The sequence below is a fragment of the Orbicella faveolata genome, unplaced genomic scaffold (assembly GCF_042242905.1).
Source record: "Orbicella faveolata isolate gen_17 unplaced genomic scaffold, um_ofav_v1 contig_24, whole genome shotgun sequence".
NCBI lineage: Eukaryota > Metazoa > Cnidaria > Anthozoa > Scleractinia > Merulinidae > Orbicella > Orbicella faveolata.
The window spans coordinates 33,211,064-33,232,305 of record NW_028301552.1 but is presented as its reverse complement, the minus strand read 5'-3'; the positions used below and the strand labels follow the sequence as shown (position 1 = coordinate 33,232,305).

Below are 21,242 nucleotides of genomic sequence, written 5' to 3'. Positions count from 1 at the left end.
GAAACAACAACGTGAAATGACCAAATTTTGCGTTGTCTGGAGAACGTGAGCCACGACGGCTAATTTTTTGAATTTTTATTTCAAATTTATTACCGCGTCCCAGATTCAGTTTCGTGATAGTTTTGACAGTTATAAACAAAGTAAATGACTTTAGAGTATCGCGAGATTCGTAGGTAAAACATAAATTCATTTTTTAGTCGACGTTATCCTCGGCGTCGCCGTCGTGGTTTCGTAAACTCCCTAGTGTGGAAAAAATGGAGATCAGTTACAGATTGTGTTGTCGTTTATTGTAGTTGTCCATCTTAAACAAGGCTCATGGCTCCTTTTAAATAACAATTTCTCCATCAGATGGGTCTAATCTACATATAATACACAGCTAGTGTTGTTAATACTATGCCTACTATACAAACACTATCAGGCTACCACTGTGCTGAATAAACACGCGCACAACGGTAATAAAAAAATAAGGAACTGATCTTTAGCGCGAAACGCGTTTATGTTATAATCATATTGTACATATTCGCTGTAATATGTATTATGCCGTACGAATTGCTCAATATGTACGATGATAGTATTATTTTATTATTAACGGTATTTGTCACTCCTCTCCTATCATAGCTTCGAGGCTAGCATAATGATCCAATTTAGCGCCCGGGGCGTGAGGTAGCGGGATTATTAAAAAGGGAGCGCCTATTGACGGGGGGGGGGGGGAGGGGGGAGGGGAGCGTTGAATCGACTCATTACGGTATTTCCCTGCTTAGTTTATCTTCCGAAATATAGAAAATACTCTGATGTTTTAATCATCCGTAGACCAAGAAAATCTCCTACTAAGGATTGTTGTCTTGACTTGCACCAGATTCCCAGAGCCAAGCTGTGCGTGACATGACTAAGGAGAAGTGTTATCTTAAACTTTGAGATTTTGATGGTATAACTTTAAATAAGAACACAGCAACTGGATTTTGCCACATTCGGAGGCATACCCTCAGAATTCCCATTGACTTCTTTCTTGTCGCCGTTTTGGCGCACGCTTTTTCTGAAGCTGCGGTTTGAATTCGTAGGCTTATCGACTTTGATCAGCTGGTTCAATTTGTCCTTTAATTCTCGACGTAGAATTTTTCCACTTAAAGACTTTGGAATTTCATCAATGAACTCGACACCGCCACGCAGTTTCTTGTACGGCGCTACATTTTCATCAACGAATATTTCCACGTCCTTCTCAGTGAGCGTTGCGTTAGCCTTACGAACAACAAATGCCATTGGTAACTCGCCAACTTCCAAATTCGGGATTCCAATCACAGCAGCGTCCTCTATGTCTGGATGCGAGATAAGGAGAGCTTCGAGTTCAGCAGGGGGAACCTATAGAGGAAGTTATTAAAATTTACTCTTTACTGCTGTAAACACGTTCTTATATCAGGGAGTTAAAAAAAAACCACAAAGGCAGCGGCAACGGGAACGTCACTAAACAAAAGGTTCAATGAGCAGAACGATGGCTGTGCACGTGCGTTATAATGCTTGGTATATACATTTCCTTGCCGTCCTCTGCAAAACAACAGCGGGACAGTGACCTAATTCTGCGTTGTGCGGAGAACGTGAACCACGGCGAATAATTTTTAAAATTTACTTTTCGAATTTACCCTGTTTTCCATATTCAGTTCGAAATATTTTTGACAAAGATTGAAACAAACTAAACGACTTTTTAATTTTAAAGTATCGCGAGATTCGTAGGTAAAATATAGATTCATTTTTTAATTGAGGTTGTCTTCGGCGTCGCCCTCGTATTTACTTAAACTCGATCTTCAGCCTGTCTTTCAGAAGATTATTTCTTCCAATGTTTTCTTAATGGTAGAGCAAAGTTGGAATTAGTCTTCTGAAATGTTACCTTAGAAAAAATTCTTAGGGAATTTACTCCATGATATATTTCTAGTGATATGTTCTTGATTTCAGATGCAACCGCGCTCGCGCTCGGCCAGTAAAGACCTTCAAGGTTGGGGCGAACCTAAAATCGAGCTCATTTTGCGTTTTCCATCGATGCCTCAATTTCATGCCACTTGTCCCAGAGCAGTGCGCGGGAATTTATAACGAGTGACTGCGTCCTGGTCTATCTAGCACTAGTTTCACCAACAATGACTGCCACGACGAAGCACAGTTTTTTGTCGATTATTTATCTATATTAATGAACTGTGCAAACCTGATAACCGTTGTATTTTATTAGTTCTTTAACTCTGTCAACAATGTAGAAATGTTCATCTTCGTCGTAATGTCCAATGTCTCCAGTGTGAAGCCAGCCGTCACTGTCGATTGTCTGCGCAGTGGCTTCTGGGTTGTTGAGGTAACCTGTAAGTATATTGAGATGCCATCCTTAAATTTGTGAGCAAACCTGGCGAACCCCGTGGACAATAAAACGTATCGGAACAGCTATGAGCATTTTGACAGGGAAGGATGAAGCAGCCCGTGTTTATTTGTTCCATATGTGCCATTTTTGCAGTAACTAAGGATTAGTTACTGGATTAGTTACTACTACCGATTTCTCTCTTTAAAGAGAGAAATCGTCTGGCAAAAAAATGCATTGAATGCAAAACGAGCTCTTAACAGGCATCAACTCCATCCGTCACACTCATTTTTTTCATTATAACAGTTGGCAAGTTTTACCTTTCATGACCGTGGGTCCTTTGACACAAATCTCGCCATCTTGTCCATGGCCCAGATTCTCCCCAGTCTCCACATCAACTACCTGAAAATGAATGTTCGAGAGACTGAAGACGAATTGCGTTCCCAAAATCTAAAGGTTTGAAACAAGAAAGTCCAATTGGCCATTTTCGAGTTGCCTTTTGCCTCTGTGTAAAAACGAGTCTTCGCGCTAAACCATTCATGTGAAAGTGTGTTCCACCTATGTGTTCATTTTCATACAGATCAAACTTAGCCGGGTAACTCGCAAATGGCGTCTAGGCATGCACAGTAACTTATTTATAGCACGTGCGATTGTTGCCCGTTGCATTGGGCAATAAACTTTGAAATAACCCAATTCAACACAACGTACAGCGCGCACGTCGAAGCCCGTCCAAAACGAGTGGCAAACAGCGGCGAAGGATACGTTTTGCAGCAAATGCTGTGAAGATATCGACTGTATCACGAAGAGACATCTCGACCGCAAAAATCGTTACACTAAGATCAAATAATTTCAGAGATTGTATGCAGTCTTCATCTTTTTCATTGTGGTGTATAGTTGGGGTTTAAATTAACTCATTGAGAGCCACCCTCTATTAGTGTGGTCACACTAAAGAGGACGAAAAAAACTAGCTCAGTCAATACATGACAAAGCACAGATCATGTGAGCATGCATTGGGGACGTTGGTGATGGTAATGTGTGTAAAACAGAGCTTCGCAATTCATCTATAGTCAGTCTTACCTTGCATCGTAAGTTTGGTAGAAGGACACCCAGCGAACCATGTTTATTGTTGTCTGCAGGAGTCATGTGACACACTGGGCTGAGTTCTGTCATGCCGTAACCTGGTAGCAGTAGTAAAGAAAACAATTAAAAAGGGACTGAATGTATACTTTTCTCCTTTAACATGCCCTTGTGCCTGGCATGTACTTCACGCTTTCTTTTTAAGCACAAGTGCAGATGTCACTATTCACAATGCAGTACGTTTTGTGTGACGTGATCTAAATTGTGTACACGTCAAGTGGCAGGCGGTTTGACACCAAGAGGCTTCACACCTTCACGAACCAAGTGAGCTACTACCGCCGGAGCTTAATCTAGACTCTGTCAGCTCTTGTTACAGTAGCATTAGGTGACTATGGAACACTGCCACTCCCAGCGGGTGTGATGATGCTTGGTTATCGCAGCTTACTTCTTTTAAAACATTCTGTTCTGTCAGGTAGCGGCTAACGGTTTGCTGGTGCCGATTTATACCTCACGAGAGAGTTAAGACGCTGTGGTAGTCACTGATTTCCTTAAGAACACAACATAACAATCCTACCTAGAGTTCAAACCCGGATTGTTACTTAGATACGAGGTCTAACGCCTTAATCTCCAGGCTTCCGCGTTTCTCACCGAGGTAAAGGGTAGTTAAAGATATAACACCACTAACCTTGTCTTACGCTACTCAGCAGTGGTAATCTGTCCTTCAAAGCTTGCGACAATTCTTTCCCCAGGGGGGCCGCCCCTGAGGTGACCTCAGTTAGATAGGACAAGTCAAAGTTATCAACCGAGGGATGCTTAGCTAACATAAGCACCACAGGGGGGACCACAGGAAGATGTGTCACCTGAAAAAAAAAAAAAAAGAAGAACCACCCAGTGAAGAATTCAATTTATAGCTCTATATGCAGCTGCCTTCTTCTCGAGCTCGGTTTGGAGGGGAAAGAACCCTTGACCCTAGGGTTCAATATCTTAATATAAGACAATTCTAAACTATCAGGGTTTCCATTCAGTCCAACAAATATAAATATAACGTAAACTGAATATGTTCTTGATTTGCAAGTATGAAATTTAAATCTTACTTTGTTTATTACGTTTTAGGTTCATTTTACCTCGTAATTCTGAAGAGCGTGAAGAAACTTTTCTCGTTCAAACCGTGGCATGGTGATAATAGTGCTTCCACAATGAAGACCCATCGACATGATGGCTACCATTCCGTAACTATGAAAAAACGGAAGGAATGCTAAGAGGACAGTTGTTTCGTCGAAGCTAAGAAACCCTTTCGATCGCATGATACTGCCACACGAGATGAGATTATGGTGCGTCAGTATGACCCCCTTGGGGTGGCCTGTTGTCCCGCTTGAGAATGGCAGCACTGCTATATCTTCCTTGGGGTTTATGGCTACGTCGGGAAAGCTTGAACCATCGTCTGCGAGGAGGCCTGAGAGCGACTCACACCCGTCCACGTCACCGATGACGAAAACATTGCTTCGCCCCAGTTCTTGCATGGCTTCTTTTGCCCGATGCACTAACTGGGGCACCGTTAAGATCCACTTGGTGTCAGCTTGTTTCAATTGTTTGGCAAGTTCCTCAGTTGTGAAGAGCGGATTAGCTGCTGTAATTACACCTCCTGCTTGAAGCACACCAAAGTAGACGATTGGAAATTCTGGAAGATTTGGCAGCAACATGGCGAAGACATCCCCCTTTTTTAAGCCTCGCTTGTTAAGAGCAGATGCAATTCTTTTGCTCAAATCCTTCACTTGACGGTATGAGTAGGAGCGATCGGTTATGGAGTCTCTCTGGGAAAGAAAAGTATTTTAAAAATCCTTGCGTGTTGTCAAGTAATCATAATAACGTACTCAAGTACACATTCCGCTTGATTAAATTGCTATTGCATTACAATTGCTATCAATAGAGCGGTTTTCAATTCAATGTCGTAAAGCCAAAACCAAAGTACTGACTCTAGCCGATCACAAAGGACACGGACAATCCAGTGAACCAATCCAAAACTCGAGGGAATGACATGTAGCTGACACAAAGCGCGTGAAAACGCGTGCTAGCGAGTTACGATTGGTTTTGGTTTTACTTCTGATTGGATGAAAAAGTGGCGTCAGTTTTTTAATTCAATTGTGTGGCGCAGTAATGCAAAACCAATATTACTTTTCAATACTCGAGATAAACAGTTAATATCCACAAAGCTGATCAGTTTACAGATTTATAGCTTTCACATTTCTTCTTTAAATTGTTATGGAAATTCACGATTTCTTAGGGATCTTCTTCGTTTACTGCCTTTTAATATTCGAATTTTCTAATCATGACTTGCTCCAGGTTTACAGTGTAAGATCAAACCCTACGTACTGCAACACGAAGCAATCAAAGAATGTCAGTCAAAAAATAACTCGAATATTCTATGTATGGTTCAACGGACTGCAGTCCGTACAAGCGAGTAAGACGTATTTGTGTTCAACAACTGGAGATTCCATTCTCAGTCACCTCAGATCATCTCACAGTACTGTGTTCTTTCTACTACGTTCACAAACGTTAAGCAGGTTATCAGACTAGATGCTGCATGATTGCCAATGAACTCGTCGGGTAAAAGAATTCAGAAAGCATTTTGTGAATGATTTCTACCCCATAAAAATGCGTTTCTTGCATGTTATCAGGGAATATATATTTATTATTTTTCAAGGTACACCGTTCTCTGTAGGTAACTCTGCATACGAGCCATGTGGTCCATCAGGCTGGAGCTTATTCCAGTTTCTGAAGCATGAAGTGACTAGGAGTATTTCTACTCCCCCCTGGATGGGATGCTAGTCCATCGAGTTACATCCAACATTAAATTCGCCGGTACCCATTTATACACCTGGGTGAAGAGAGGCACTGTGAGAGTAAAGTGTCTTGCGCAAGAAAACAACACAATGTCCCCGGTCAGGGCTCGAACCCGGACCGCTCGATCCAGAGACGAGCGCACAAACCATGAGGCCACCGCGCCTCCCACACACCGTTCCCTGTAAACGTTGAAAATTGTTTAGATGGGCGATTAATCACAAAACCAGAAAAACCCATTATACAACTTACCATGGCTTCCCTGTCTTCATACTCATCAAAATGCTGAAAGACAAACTCTGTCCACGACAGATTATCTGGAATTTCCACATCCGGGTTCTTACTCCTGATTACATTCTGCTCTTCCTCTTTGGTTTTATTGTTAACCACGTTTAGAAGCGCGGCAGTCACTTTCTCTTTGAGTTCTCTACGAAGAATTTTACCACTCAGAGATCTTGGTATTTTATCGATGAATTCCACGCCACCTCTTAAATTCTTGTGCGGTGCTACTCTCTCTTCAATGTATTTAGCTATCTCTTCTTCGGTGATTTCTTCGTTTGCTTTCTTTACAACAAACGCTTTGGGTAGTTCGCCTGCTCTGGCGTCCGGGACCCCTATTACTGCAGCATCTTCTATGGCCGTGTGAGAAACGAGGAGAGCCTCAAGTTCGGCTGGAGCAACCTGGAGATAGAAATAGCCGAATAAAGTGAAAAGGTATCAAAAGTAAAAAAAGTACATAGTGATAAGTCAAAATGACCTACTGGCAAGCAACGAAGCCGTTGTCCCTCAACGAAATTTTTACATCTTTGTGTGGATTTTCTATAATTCTTGGCCACTCGACGCAAACAGCAGTACTCGTGCCGGCTCTTTTTTTTTTTCGAGTGTATGAGGTTTAGCCTGGGTTACAAGATAATGAGTTTCCATTGGTCTTAGGCTCACAGCGTAATTTAATGATTGATTTGTAATAATAGAAAGAATTATTAAAATAAAGTCGCCAAACAATAACTGAGACCTTGTTGAATAGAGGAGGTCGCCATAAACTAAGAAGTCACACCGTCCGAGAAAATGAAAAAAAATAAAAATAAAAAATAAAAAAAATAAAAAAAATAAAACCCCAAAATTCCAGCAAAGAAAACATAAGTAACCCTAATACCTGAAATCCTTTGTATTTGATTAGTTCTTTCAGTCGATCAACAATAAAGAAATGCTCGTCTTCATCATAGTATCCAATATCTCCTGTGTGGAGCCAGCCATCGCTTTCGATTGTCTTAGCGGTCGCTTCTGGATTGTTCAAGTATCCTGTCAGTTGTAAGTTAAATAAATTAAGTATACATTGGAAACAAAAGAAAAGACGTTATCTGAGCGCAGAAATCAAGAGAATCAAGAGCTGTTGAAGGTTTGGATGTTGCGCCCTTTGATGCCGTTTGTCCAGAAACCCTGTGACTTGAGCCGAGATGAACAAAACAGAGCTAGGTTATCCTGCTTCCCTCACCTTTCATAACGGTGGGTCCCTTGACACAAATTTCTCCCTCTTTATTTGGACCAAGCTCGTCACCATTCTCAATATCAACAACCTGGGGAAGAAAAAAATGTATAATGGTTTGCAGGCAATCAATTTGATTAGCGATTTGATATACAAACGAGCTGAAAGGGTCAATTCTTCTAACCCTTTCGTGTCGTTCAATTCGTTTGCCTTTTTGTTCCGAAAGAGAAACTTTGATCGCAAAATCAATTGCAATAACAGCTATTGCTTTCAGTTGCTTTTTGGTAAACTGCAAATCAGCAAGCCAACTGCAAGCTCGCAAGGAATGGGAAGAAACGTGATGAAAAGCGAACATCTGAAGGAGCTGTTGAACATGTAATTTCTCCCAACGGGTCTGCATACAATTTTTACAGCACTAGAGGGGAAAATCTGATTATATGATGCCGATTCCTTCATTGCGATCAGTTTGTTTGTTCTCGTAACTAGTGTGCTTAACTCGCATTGGTACTGGAAGGATGAATTACTTTGTGATCCTGTAAAATGCTTAAAAGAGATATCAAATGAAGCTAGAACTTCGTTCTAGCGGCACACACCCCACCCATACAACTATACCCAGAGCAACGAAGCAATCGAGCCTGACAAGAGCAGTTTCAAAAGGCACATAATTATTAAATACAATGATGCAACGGACCGCAAACGAAAATGCTGCTGGTATACGTAGGATCTGTAAAAGATCTGATCAGCCAAAAATAGAAAATAGAAACACAATTTTCATCTGAGGTCGTCAACAAAATGCCCTTTAGGAGACGATCGGTCAGCCAGCCGGTTGCTTTACTTTTTGCTGCCACACCGTGCTGACGGTCGAAACAGCTGTCCACGTTTGAAATTCTCGGCTTCAAGTTTGGACTCGATCATGTAGTTGTCCCGTTAAGCTTTCTACGTAGTAATCAGGCTTGTTTCATTCCTACATAATTATTGTATGCTAGGATATCACATTATTCTCTTGTGCTGGCATAGTGCTCACCTTACACTCGAGATTTGGTAAAAGTACTCCCACAGATCCGTATTTAATGTTATCAAACGGAGTCACGTGACATACGGGACTTAACTCGGTCATGCCGTAACCTAATGAGAGGAGAGTAGAGTTATCAGTTTTTGTGGTACCTGAAAACCACGAAACACTTTCCCGATAACGTATTAAGAGCCTTTTTGTTTCGTTTGTCAGATTATCGTACCCAAATTCACAATTAGCCAATTTGGGTACCGTAAATACCTAATCGTACCTTTTTGGTACGCTTCGGCGTCATGTCAGCCTCGTTTGGTCTCGCCATGGCTATTTTGGCTCCACAACCTCTCGCCAGAATACCAACCATAGCTTGACCAAACTCACCTGATATGCCACCGAAACGTAGCAAAAAGGTACGATTAGGTACAAGAAGCAACGCAGCTAGCCTGGTCATGAATAGGGCTCCAGTTAGCCAAAATAGCGTCGAAGCGATAGTAATTTAGCTCTCAATTAATTGATATTTCTATCTTGAGTTTTTGTGACTCACCAGAACTAGCTAGGTGTAGCTAAGCGCATTGACCAATGTAAACAACAACGTTTGAACATTTTTTTTTTTTTTGAACAGTGCAATCTGAATGTAGTATCACAGTGGCTAGTTTGAGGTTTGAGTCAGACGTTGAAAATGGGTGGAAAAAATGACGGCACGAAAACTGCTTTCAATATGTTTTTTTTCTCCATGGACAAATCCAGCAATTTTAGCGCTGGCATAAAATGGTTAATCAGGCTTGGCAAAATTGATGGCAATACCGAAAGTTGCCAGGTCGCGCGATTTGTAAGGAACTATCACGGGCTCCTTAGATCCCAGTGTTGAGAGATCTGAGTTCATGCCCTCTCTCTCAAGGAATGGTCTAGCACCCCTAGACCGTCTCTTTGTGCTAAAGAAACCGGCGTTTTCCGCGCCAGCTCCGTGGAGCAGTTTGAACGGAATTTTCTTGACCCACCTTGCCTGAACCATTCGATGGATGGAAGACGTTCCTTCAGTAATTTTGACAACTCTTCACCAAGTGGGGCTGCCCCGGATGTAACATCTTTCAGACTTGACAAATCATATTTTTCGACCAGCGGACTCTTGGATAAAAATAGTACCGTCGAAGGCACGAGGGCCGCGTGGGAGACCTGGGAAATAACAAAAGTCTATTTTTAGCTTGGCATGGTTGCTAATGTTGTCACGCTACCGGACTGTTGCAACAGAGCAGCATGCAATATTGAGGCGTCTGGATACCCGAAGCTTTTCAACCAGAGGGGTGCAGTCGTGTTTTTGCTAGCCTGTCAGCAGGCCCTCGTCGTTGGTGGCACGAGCAAAGCCGTCGGTGAACGAAGCGAGCCGGTCAGAATGAGAGCTCTCATTTCTCGTTGACTCATCTCTCGCGACTTTGCCCTGCCGCAACACATCAGATAGCCTCCTCGCAGGCTATGTTTTTGATGGATAATCATATATCGGCTACGTCAGCTAAGAATTGTTCAAATTTGAAATTCATTATTTTTCTCGATATTGCAAAATTAAATCTCCGTATAAAGTGAAAAATGCTCTATTTAACCATTAGATTATCGCGTGATAGTTGACGAGGACGCAGCTCGTGTCAACTGTCACGCGAGGAAATCGAGAGCGAATAATCTAATTGTTTTAGTATAAATCTACCAGCTGCTCAAAACTTTATCATATTATCTTCGCAGACACTAGAAAATGCCGAGAAGCCGCCGTCATTTTTTTAACATTCGCACACTGCTAGGTTAGTCACTACCTACAACAGAATAGATAGTGTGTAGTGTAGCCAATGAGGGAACGGTATTCACGATAGATCGCTATGTTTAACATGTATATGCTACACTGTAAGTCCGAACTTAGATAAAGCTATGTGTATGTAACGCTTGCAGACTTAAAAAGTTTATCAGTGAAAAGAATGAAGCAGACAAGCGAGCAGGCAGGAAGGCTGCAAAAAAGCAAGGAAGCAAGAAAACAAGGAAGGAAGGAAACTAGGAAGGGAAAAGCTACCAACCTTGTGCTCCTGAATGATCTTAAGGAAAGACTCTGGCTCAAACTTTGGCACACAAACAACCTTGGCACCCTTATATAAAGCACACGACATTGATATGACCTGTCCAAAACTATGGAAGAACGGCAGGAGGCCAAGAACAGCAGCATCCTCTTCTTTATTCCACATGAAACTTTCATGAGTAACAATTAAGGCGCATGCGATCAGATTGTAATGAGTCAGCATTACTCCCTTGGGGACCCCTGTGGTGCCACTGGAATATGGCAAGCAGGCGACGTCTTCCTTCGGGTTTATTTCGACGTTTTTCGGAAAATCTTCGCCATCATCTTGGAGTAACGCCGAAAGAGATTCGCAACCTTCGGCTTCGCCGACAACATAAACCGTGTTAATTCCTACATTAGAAGTGCTTTCTTTGACTTTATCAGCAAACAGTGGTATGGTAATAATAGATGTAACGCCTGCATCTTGGAGCTGGTGTGTTATTTCTTCCACTGTGTACAACGGATTCATCGTTGTCACGACTCCACCGATGAAAATAACACCATAGTAGACTATGGGAAATTCTGGAATGTTTGGAAGAAGGATGGCGAAAACGTCGCCCTTTTTGAAGCCTTTCTTCGTCAGAGCTGAGGCGAATTTTTTGGTCAGCACAGCAAGCTGTTCAAAGGTGTAAGATCGACCGGAAGGTCCGTCCACCTAAAGAAAAAGACAGAAAGTTTGAAACTCAAAACAGCAACAACAAGAACGACATATTTATTTCCCAATGTAAGATAAATGTTATAACAGTTAAATTTATTTAATATATGTAGTATGTTAACTTTTAGATGAGGTAACTGTTATCATAACAGATACCTCATCTAAAACAAGATTGAATTAGTTATGTCTAATAGTTATGTCTAATTGTAGGACAGGAGAGATGAAGGAAGAATTTGCAGTTTGCGGTTTGGTTTAAAAGAGAACAAAAAACAAATTGGCTAATTCGGGTATTGGTCTGACACTAAATAATGTTTTATATATTGTGTTTGAAAAAAGCAAATACGCTAATTTCTTTTGAAATGGGTTTTAGGTCCTTTCCAAAGATCTATTGCCTGAAAAGAAACTTGTTCCTCTATTTGTCTTTATGCGTGGTTTGTGTAAATTTTGTACAGCTGCATATCTGCCATTGTATCATGAACAAAACATGAACAAACCATGAACAATTCAACAATGCCAACATACCAACTACAGCTGTAACCCCGGGCCTAATACAGTTATCCGCTTAAAGGTATTGGAGCTTGCATTATGTAGGAATGAGAGGCGAGGCAATGCTTTCATCCAATAACCTGGATTGCGTTCCTTATTTTTTGATGCCATGTTAAGATACACGCCTCTCTCCACTCCAGAGTAGTTGAAAAATTGAAATGTACTTCGTTGTTATCATTTGGCCGAAAAACAGCCAAAAAACATCAACAACAAACAAACAAAACAAAAACAAAATAAAACAGACTTTGAGTTTGAGAAAGTCCACAGATAAAATAAAGCTTTGTTCAAGTCAAATGATTCCGTGAACAACTGCAGTGGTAGACTGGGAGAAATAGGTGGGTTCTATTTGTAAACTGGTTGCCTGCAATGCTGTATTCAGTCTTACAAATGATTGATTCCAAACTGCCCCCGGAAAACGAATGGAACATAACTTCGAAGATCAGTGCAAGAAAGTTCTTTATGTAAATTTTGTCGATCGAGAGAAAATTTATAATTTCATAGGAAAGTGCAATTGTCATGTATTCATTGATATAAAATGGTTCCAATAACGAGCAGAAAAACAAGCAAACAAAACAAAACAAAGCAGAAGGAAAAGACCCTATCAAAACACAGCAGGGAAGGTTTTATCTCCATGGCAACCAAATGTAGCTAAATCGACACAAACAGCAGTGGACTCGTTGCTGTTTAACCGTGGGAAAAAGAACTCTTTGGTCTAACTTAAGAAAATCATGTTACAAAACTCTTTTACGTTTAGTATAGAGATAATATCACCCCAATAACTTACAAACATTTCATTTTTGAGTCGCGAAATTCTTTTACGAGTAAGATTGAATGAAAATGAAAAAAAATGTTTTGATTATTCACTAATCCATCTTGCATGACGTTTTTATTTTCTAAGTTGACGAACGTTGAATCAGGCTTGACATGCAATCATGGAAATGGAGAATGTTTTCCTTGAGTAAACATCATCAAGCAAGGAGAGGCTTCTAAGTATCTTAAAAGTTGTTTATTCCCAAGATCTTTCCTTGCTTCAGAGCAGACTGTGCTATGCAGGTTAACATAAAAAGAACAATTGATGCAACAACATGGTCGACTTCTTTAGTAGCTGCAATTAGAGAGATCAAGTGATTAACGGTTACAAAGCCGCTACCAAATGATATTGCTCCTTAACGCACACCTATACGAAAACACGATTTCCTTACTTTGACCGCGATCATTTGCTCTATTTAATTTAATTTAAGTTGCAAGCAACTTTACGTCGATTAAATCAGCGACCAATAGTTATTGATTTCTGACCTTTGTCAATTTTGCGTGTTCATTTGGCGTACTTCAACCCCCTTATCCAAGAGACCGTTTACAGTGAACGAGAGATCAAGTTTCGTATAGAGATACAATACACGATAGCAAACAAGCTAAGACTCAAGAATTTGAAGACCCCACTCACAATTGCCGTCTTGCTGCCGTTGGCTTCAAAGTTTTGAAACACGAACTGCGGCCATGAAAGGTCTTGCGGAATGTGAACGTCAGAAAACTTGCTTTTCAGTGCCATTGCTCAGATGTTTCAGACGCTGAGATTCATTCCAACAAAATAGCAAAACGAGTGATGTCTTTGGCAAACCACATCAACCATACGAGCGAAGAAATTTATTGAGGTATATTTCTGTTGGAGCGTGACGTGATGTCGCATGACCATTGAATTCTGTCTTATTTGTTCTGTTGCTCTTGACATAATTATGCAAAATGAGAAAGTAATCATTGCGTTCATTATCGATTCATTTTGACTCTTCAAGAACAGGAAAAATGGTCGCTAGGGACAACGCAGACAATAGCCTCATAATAGCGATACACAACAGGAAAAGGGCAATTATTACTTGGTATCACGCATCAACTCCTACCACTCAATATGATAAAGCGCTATTTCCACAAACAAATGATGTCATAATGTTTGCTTTGTTTCAGAGGCTGATTACACGAGCCGGGCTGGCTTGCTCGGTTTAAAGCCCGTGGGGAGGGGGGAGGGGGTACTCCCTTATATGGGCTATATAGGTATGTGCGGTCCCAAAGGGTATGGTTTTTCAGCTGTTTTGGTCATAAATAGGGTACCAATTTTAGCTGATTTTCGCCATTTTGGTCATAAATAGGATATGGGTTTTGCACTCTAGCCTTTACAGGGGTATGTTTTTAAGAAGAAACCACTTTTTCGTCATTGTCGAAAAGAAAATCAACAAAAGCCCTTCACAAATTATGTTTACGGTAATTTAACATTGGTCTGAACTGGGGAACTAATTGTAACGCAGGTCTGAAACAGGGTTTTGATTCAAGGGTCAGGTCATAAATAGGGTTTCGAATTTATGGTCAGGTCATAAATAGGGTGGGGAATATCGCAGATTTTGGTCATAAATAGGGTAAGAGTTTTGGGAAGTGGGCCGCACACCCCCGCCCAATTTTTCTAGGTGTACTCCCCCGGGGGTTTACAGAGATCTCGGCACGTTTATTAAACGCAAGAAAAATCAAGTTGATGTCTTACATGAGCCGGGATCCCGACCAACTGGGTTCGGCCTACCAATGCAAACCACTTCGCTCCAAAATTGAGCTCGTTCCGGTCTCTCGTGGCTCAGCTAATCTCGGCAAACCGTGCTAGCGGTGGCTCCGCGCGGGTTCGTTTCACGTTATACGTGTATTGGGATAAAAGTAGTCTCCAGCGGTAAACAAGGCCAGTCCGTGCAGCTCGACTTATGTAATTGACCCCTCACACATACAGATGACTGGTAGAGGAGGATGATGATGAGCAGCCGAGGGGGAGGGGTCTTTCCTCTCTATGTTTTATACGGTCTGTAATGCTGCAGAAGTTATGGTTTCTTTGCATGAATATGTCCGAAATCAGGCCATTAATTTCGTTATTTTAGTCCGAAATGGATTTGAAGCCAACCGACTAGATTCTCTCACTGTTCGCCAGATAAACATTTATTCTATCACACACGATCACACGAACCAAGCGTTAAAACGTTGCCTTGACAGTCGAAGTGTCCTCGATATTCGAAAATGTCCAAAAAGTTTCGATTCGTAGCGCACACGCCGAGGATTAAATATTTAACTTATTTAGTAAGCGAGCGTAAAAAGGCTAAGTTCTGAACTAATATACGCGAAAAACGTACGATTGCAAATCTAACACAAAAGGATTACGTAAAGCAGAAAAGTCTATGAACGCAATTGTCTCCTGTTCACTCACATGCACTTCGTTATATATAATAATATATGTTATACGAATATCGAAGCTGAAAGTTGCGAAATGTTAAGATTAATTAATTACACCAGAGGCTGAGATTTTGAAAAGAATTTAATTTTGTGCGTTTAAAATTTGTTAATACAATACAATTATATGTTTTTAATTAAACCCTATAAAATGTCTCCTTCTCTAACCGGCAAAACTAGCCAAAAATCAACAAAAACAGCACTAGCCGTATGCTGGATGCCAATAACATTTCCTTCCGCAAGAAATTATGTGGTCTAGACGCCATGCAAACACTTGGTACCCCAACACGTTCTAAATTGGAAATGTCATACGCAATGATCTAAGGATATTCACTAGAATATTTTCATCCTAAAATCGGCAGAAAAATAAGAATATTCAGGCTGACCCGGAAAAACAATATTCGCAAACGTGTTTTGTATAGTGTTTTTCAAGTTTCATCGCCCTATCAAAGAAAACTAAGTCAACCAAAAAATACTATTCGACACACTAAAATGCGATTGCCCTTATGCAGACAGTCAGGTCTGAGAAGGGTATGGAAAATTGCGTATGTTGGTCTAAGAGAGGGTTAACTTTCAGATGCGGGTGACACAATCAAGAACATCGAAAATTGTGTTGATTGTGGGTTAATTTAGAGGTATTGAGACTGGTACCGTGCTTCTTCCACCGAAAAGAAATGCCGGACAACTAAACATTTCCTAGCGTATCAACCGGTTATGAAATAAGGGGGACATCAAGTCTGTCGTTTACAGTTGAAGCAAAACTTGGTTTTTTAATACACGGCTAGAAAACAAACAAACAAAAAAATACTTTCAGCTGAAAGGAAAGTAAGTCTTGCTAATTATATGCACGGCTCATGTTTTGCAAAAAAGAATTGTCAAAATCTATCATACTCACAATAGCTTTCATTGCCTGTTCTCACCTTGTATTTCCGCGTGATTTATTTATTTTCATTCGTTTTTACAAGCTCGTTTCAAATTTAAGTTAATATTTATTTATCAGCACAATGCTTGAAGTGAAGAACTGTCGGCTTAATATGCATGCTAATGAACATGTTTGATTCTGGCTTCGCAACTTTAATGTCATAAATGAAAAAGCTATAGGAATCCGGTGAGCTTATCGACTTTTCCTGGCAGTGTCGTGTCGAACATCTGTCTAAAAATATTGAAAAATGTTAACCTTCTTCTTCAAAACGAAGGATATTCAAGTTTTCGAATACTACCGGTAAAGACGGAGAGCTGATTACGCCCATATAGCTTCATATGGTAGCAAACACTGTTCTTGTTTTTACCTGCGCTATGTAAACAATTAATTGAGCCATAGTCGAGCTGTAGTCGCTGCACTTAGTGTTCTAGTTCCATTATCACTGAAGTCAAAGACTGAGCCATGGCTAAAGTTGACATGAAGTTCATTTTGATTTTTTCTCTCTTGCTTTATACCAACTTTTGCATCTGTCGAGCGCAAAATACAACGGGGAAGAAGGTACGATAATGGTTTTATGTTGTTTCAAAAACTCCTTCCGGCACTTCAACCTTGCTCCGTACCACTGAGCACTGTGGAAACTTGTGACTCCGTTAGGCATTGAACTTACGGTAGATCGTAAAATAATTCAAAAGCCACTGTATTTTATGTCAGTCGAGCATTAAGCAACCCCGAATTACAATGAATTTTCAGAAAATAAGTTAATTTTGGTAAAAAGCGCTATTTTTTAAATATCTCTATTCGGTAACTTATAATAAAAGATGTTCGTTATTAAATGAAATTCTTCCACCTGTGTAATTCGTCATGCAGATTGTGTAGCTGTTTCGAAGAATGAAAACTACCATTAATAGGAGCACACTAAATTTAAAAATTCCTGATGTCGATCTTTGTTCCATGCAAGGAGCGCACTTTCTTTGTGTTCGCCGTAGTAACGTTTAGTTCGTGGTACTGTATTAGGATCAAATGGACCTTTGTCTGCCATCCCAGTGTTTGATTTTGAAAATTTGTCTATGTTTCGTAGAATGTTTGCGGCGGAACTCCGGGTATTCCCATCAACATCAACTTGAACGGTCTGAACGGAGGTACGGGACTGAAGGTAAGCCCAGAAAATGTCACTTTTCTCAGTGTTAGTTCGTTGGATCGGCAAAGAACACTCAGCGCCTCAGTGGTTATTATGACTGAGACTCTTTGATAATGCATTGGCTCTAAAATGGAGTATTTTTAGGGTGAAAAGGGCGAGAAAGGAGATTCAGGAACACCCTGCAAATGCAACATACAGGTAAATAGCTATAAACTTTCTACTTGTGAAATTAACTGTGATTTTCGAGTAATTGCGAGAACGCTGGCAAATTAACATTTCTGTCGACTTGCGGCTGGGACACGATAATCTTCGCCAATTTCGATCCATCGATTTATTGACAATACTAATGTTTTTCTTTTCCTTTTTTGTTCTTAAAATAGGATCCAAACAAACCGTCAGCTCACATCGAGGCGATCAATAAAGGAGATGTGACTTATCAAGCCAACCCAGGTATTTACACTTGATGGAAATTTTAACGGTATTTAGCACAGATCAAAACTCTAGCTAGATATCTTGCTTCTTCAGGTTTCTTCTTGAATTTGATTGCAGTTCCACTGGTGATCTGAATGAAACCTCAGAAAGATCCTTCAGGATCCTTTCTAAAAAATTAAAAAATGACCCTGGTAGCAATTTCTAACAGCATATTTGCGTAGAGGAGCTTAGAGGGTAAATAATTCTTGACTGTAAGCAGAGTACTGAAGATTTCCAATTTTAAGACACTTTACATCAGACTGGTAGAGGGTGGGGAATTTTTCTCATATAGAAGAACAATTCTAGTATTGAGGGAGAGGGTTTGCATAATTCCCTTGCAGTTATAAAGGACTGGTCTGTCAGTGCTCCACACAGTCACCTAGCAGGCGGCATGAAGTACCACGTCGGAAAACTGACTGTGCCCACCCCTGGACGGTACTACATCTACGCACAAATGTACTACAAAAACAATGGAAGAACCGTTATTCGTGTGAACAACAATGTCGTTAGTATGATTCAACCACCAGTGAAAGCTGCAGCAAAAACAGATGAAGGTACTTTGTACACAGGCGTGGTGTTCAACCTCAAGGCTGGTGACGTAATCACGTTGTTTGTATCGTCATGGCCGGTTAATTCCGCCAAAGTCTACATGTATTCTGTTAATAGTTTTTTTGGCGCGTTTTTGATTTGACCATGGCACGTCAGAAGAGTGCGCCATATGCTCCGTGATTACGCTGATATAAAGTGGGACACATTTTGTTATCAAAGTGTAACCTGAGTGGCTAGATGGTTCTAATTTTAAAAAATGTTGAATCAAAATAAAAAAAGAGGATGGTGCGAGATATCTTTGTGTTGTTTTAAAAATGCAGAATAACTTTGTAACTGACAAAGCGCAGCGAAAACTGTGAATAATATTCTCCTTTCTTTACTGTTAACTAGCGATTGAATCGTTTTAAATAGCCTATTCATAATTCAATCTCTTATTTTTGAAAACAATTCGTTTTCTGCCATCTTCGATATTTTTTTGACCTCTATATCCTCTCTCCTATAAGGAGCATAAAACTCTGAATTTTCTGCCTCCTGGCGTCCATTTCACGTCGATTATTTCATTTCCATTTCACGTCGATTTATAACATTTGGGTGTTATAACAAGCTTGATCTGATTGAAATCTTTTGCTGCGAACTTGCATTGCTCCTTTTCACAAATATATTGGAATTCGAATAGAGAGATTCTTTGGGAAATTTTGAGTATTTTCCAGTCATTTGTATGCATGCACTAGCTGGCTCAATCCAAGAAGAATTACTGTTTGAATGATGATTTAAAGCAAAACTCTCACTATCATCATGTTCTTTTCCCTACAATGGAAATAGGGCCTTGAAAGCAAAACCCTAGAAGAAAATCATATTTGAAGAAAAGTCAGTTATTTTACTTGAGTCATAACTCTCCAGAACAAATTCGAGTCATACTGAAGATCGCAATTGTGGTCGAGTTTCTGTCAGCTACTTTATTCACTCACAGAAGACAAAATGCCTGTGTAGCAACGAAGCGATTAAACTTTTTCCCTGTCCCACTTCCCACTTCCCACTTTTCTTTGCCTATTTTCCAGCCCATATCGTCATTTCTTTTCAGTCTAACTTACTGACACTCTCTCTTTTCAATATTCAGTTGCTGCAGTGGAAACTGATCGCTGCCGGAGAATTTTAGTACACTTTTCCAGTAAAATGCTGAAAATGTTTAACTCCAAGTTAAAAATGGCCTTGAAAACTTATTTTCATCTCCAAGTAACTTTGTGTCATTTATCTAATCATCTGAACATCTACAATCTTTCTTAAACAGAATAAACAGAGAGATGAATCAGTCCTCCTACCCACTGCTCTCGAAATCTGATCAATGATAAAACACAACGCGCCATTTTCCTTTGAAATTGCGGGACTGATAATGTAAATTGCTCACTATGACCGAGTGAAATCGAAGTACGTGGCACATGTTGAATAAATAAATGAAATAAATAATAAATAAATAATTACAATATTTAGAGAGGAAGTCACATAAGCTTTAGTCCTCTATCCTGGTCAAATCAAAATTCTTCGTCATAATAGAGAGTTTAAGAAAGCCACGACGGCAACGTCAACGGGAACGTCGCTCAGTAAACAAAAGGTTTAATGAGCAGAACAATGGCTGTGCACGTGCGTTATGATTCTTGGTACATTTCTTTGCCGTCCCCAGCAAAACAAGAACGTGAAATGGCCAAATTCCGCGTTGTCTGAACAACGTGAACCAAAACGGCTAATTTTTTAAATTTCTATTTCAAATTTACCTGTGTCCCAGATTCAGTTTCGTGATAGTTTTGACAGTCATAAACAAAGTAAATGACTGAAGAGTATCGCGAGATTCATGGGTAAAATATAAATTCATTTTTTAATCGACGCTTTCCTCGGCATCGCCGTCGTAGCTTCTTAAACTCCCTAATTTCTTCAGGGATAGCCCATGGTAGCCCTTTTTTTCGCTAACATAAATTAACCTACCAAAATATTTACAAACAGGTGTCCTGCAAAGCAAAGTCACAAAATAGTGACTTATACATTCTGAAACTTCGCTCTGTTCAATCTATGTCACACAATATCCTAGTTTGAGCCCAGAAATGCGCCGTTGAGAGGTTTAGAAGTATAATTATACTTCTGTGGATAAATTTTCAAGATCCTAGCGAGCGGATGAAAATCCCCCAAATCCGTTTCCTCAAAATTCCTTTCTCTGTACACTTTTTCAAGAGACATTTAAAACAGTGACTCATTCAAGATTTAGACCTTTCGAAAGGGGAAATGCCATTTTAAAACCTGGTATAAAAATTGCTTTCGGGCTATTCATGAGCTAGTGGTGAGCTCGAGCACTATATAACTCTCTCAAAGTCCTCAAAAACCATTAACCTGTCAATATTGATACATTCCCACATCGAAATGACCAAAATTTTAGGAATTCATTGTGGAGACTGTGTGTAATCAGCGCGGGTCGCGGGTCGGGAGTCGCGGGTCGCGGGTAAACGTCGCAGGTCTCGGGTAAACAGCGTGGGTCACGCAAAAAATAATTATAAGCCAAAAACCTGAAATAAAGTTTTTCATGAGGCAATCAAATTTTCTTTAAAAAATTGTAGTAAAATAAAAAAATAGAATAAAAGTAAAAACCTTAACATTGGTCGAAATTTCGTATGCAAGGTAAGTAGCCTGTTAATGGCCATAAGCTTAATCTTTTTGCGGCCCAAAGCAGCCTACTATACCGTATTCAGAGCTCAGTTTAAGTCAAGAGGCTTTACTGTTCGCTCAAGTGCATGAAAGCGCCAAGAAATTATATGTGCCAAAGCTATAGTCGTCCATTGATCGCAATGCTTGCGAGGCATTAAACTTGGCAGCTTGATCGTGTTGTTTAATTCAAGTT

At 40.2% G+C, this 21,242-nt stretch overlaps 2 protein-coding genes across 2 annotated transcripts; one reads left to right on the top strand and one right to left on the bottom strand.

Moving 5' to 3' along the window:
- Positions 1-265: 265 nt before the first annotated feature.
- On the bottom strand, positions 266-13,578 carry LOC110056129 (uncharacterized). Its single transcript, XM_089292434.1, has 14 exons — positions 13,474-13,578; positions 10,791-11,483; positions 9,735-9,909; positions 9,001-9,117; positions 8,752-8,852; positions 7,737-7,818; positions 7,398-7,543; positions 6,497-6,925; positions 4,531-5,217; positions 4,092-4,266; positions 3,407-3,507; positions 2,650-2,731; positions 2,189-2,334; positions 266-1,356 (listed from the first exon to the last, which is right to left on the bottom strand). Exons 1-14 carry the CDS (start codon positions 13,576-13,578, stop codon positions 934-936), a joined length of 3,462 nt encoding a protein of 1,153 aa, XP_089148560.1. The 3' UTR covers positions 266-933.
- Positions 13,579-16,613: 3,035 nt separating this feature from the next.
- LOC110056240 (uncharacterized) lies at positions 16,614-18,654 on the top strand. Its single transcript, XM_020762697.2, has 5 exons — positions 16,614-16,761; positions 17,282-17,356; positions 17,486-17,539; positions 17,722-17,791; positions 18,154-18,654. The coding sequence occupies exons 1-5, from the start codon at positions 16,666-16,668 to the stop codon at positions 18,501-18,503; spliced, it is 645 nt and encodes a 214-aa protein (XP_020618356.2). The 5' UTR covers positions 16,614-16,665; the 3' UTR covers positions 18,504-18,654.
- Positions 18,655-21,242: the final 2,588 nt, after the last annotated feature.

Coding starts and splice junctions, on each gene's coding strand:
- LOC110056240 (XM_020762697.2), top strand. CDS start 16,666: ATGGCTAAAGTTGACATGAAGTTCATTTTGATTTTTTCTCTCTTGCTT. Junction 17,357..17,485: donor ACGGAGGTACGGGACTGAAG/GTAAGCCCAGAA, acceptor GAGTATTTTTAG/GGTGAAAAGGGCGAGAAAGG. Junction 17,540..17,721: donor CCTGCAAATGCAACATACAG/GTAAATAGCTAT, acceptor TTCTTAAAATAG/GATCCAAACAAACCGTCAGC.
- LOC110056129 (XM_089292434.1), bottom strand. CDS start 13,578: ATGGCACTGAAAAGCAAGTTTTCTGACGTTCACATTCCGCAAGACCTT. Junction 7,819..8,751: donor TACCAAATCTCGAGTGTAAG/GTGAGCACTATG, acceptor TTTCTTCCCCAG/GTTGTTGATATTGAGAATGG. Junction 6,926..7,397: donor TCAAATACAAAGGATTTCAG/GTATTAGGGTTA, acceptor TTCTATCTCCAG/GTTGCTCCAGCCGAACTTGA.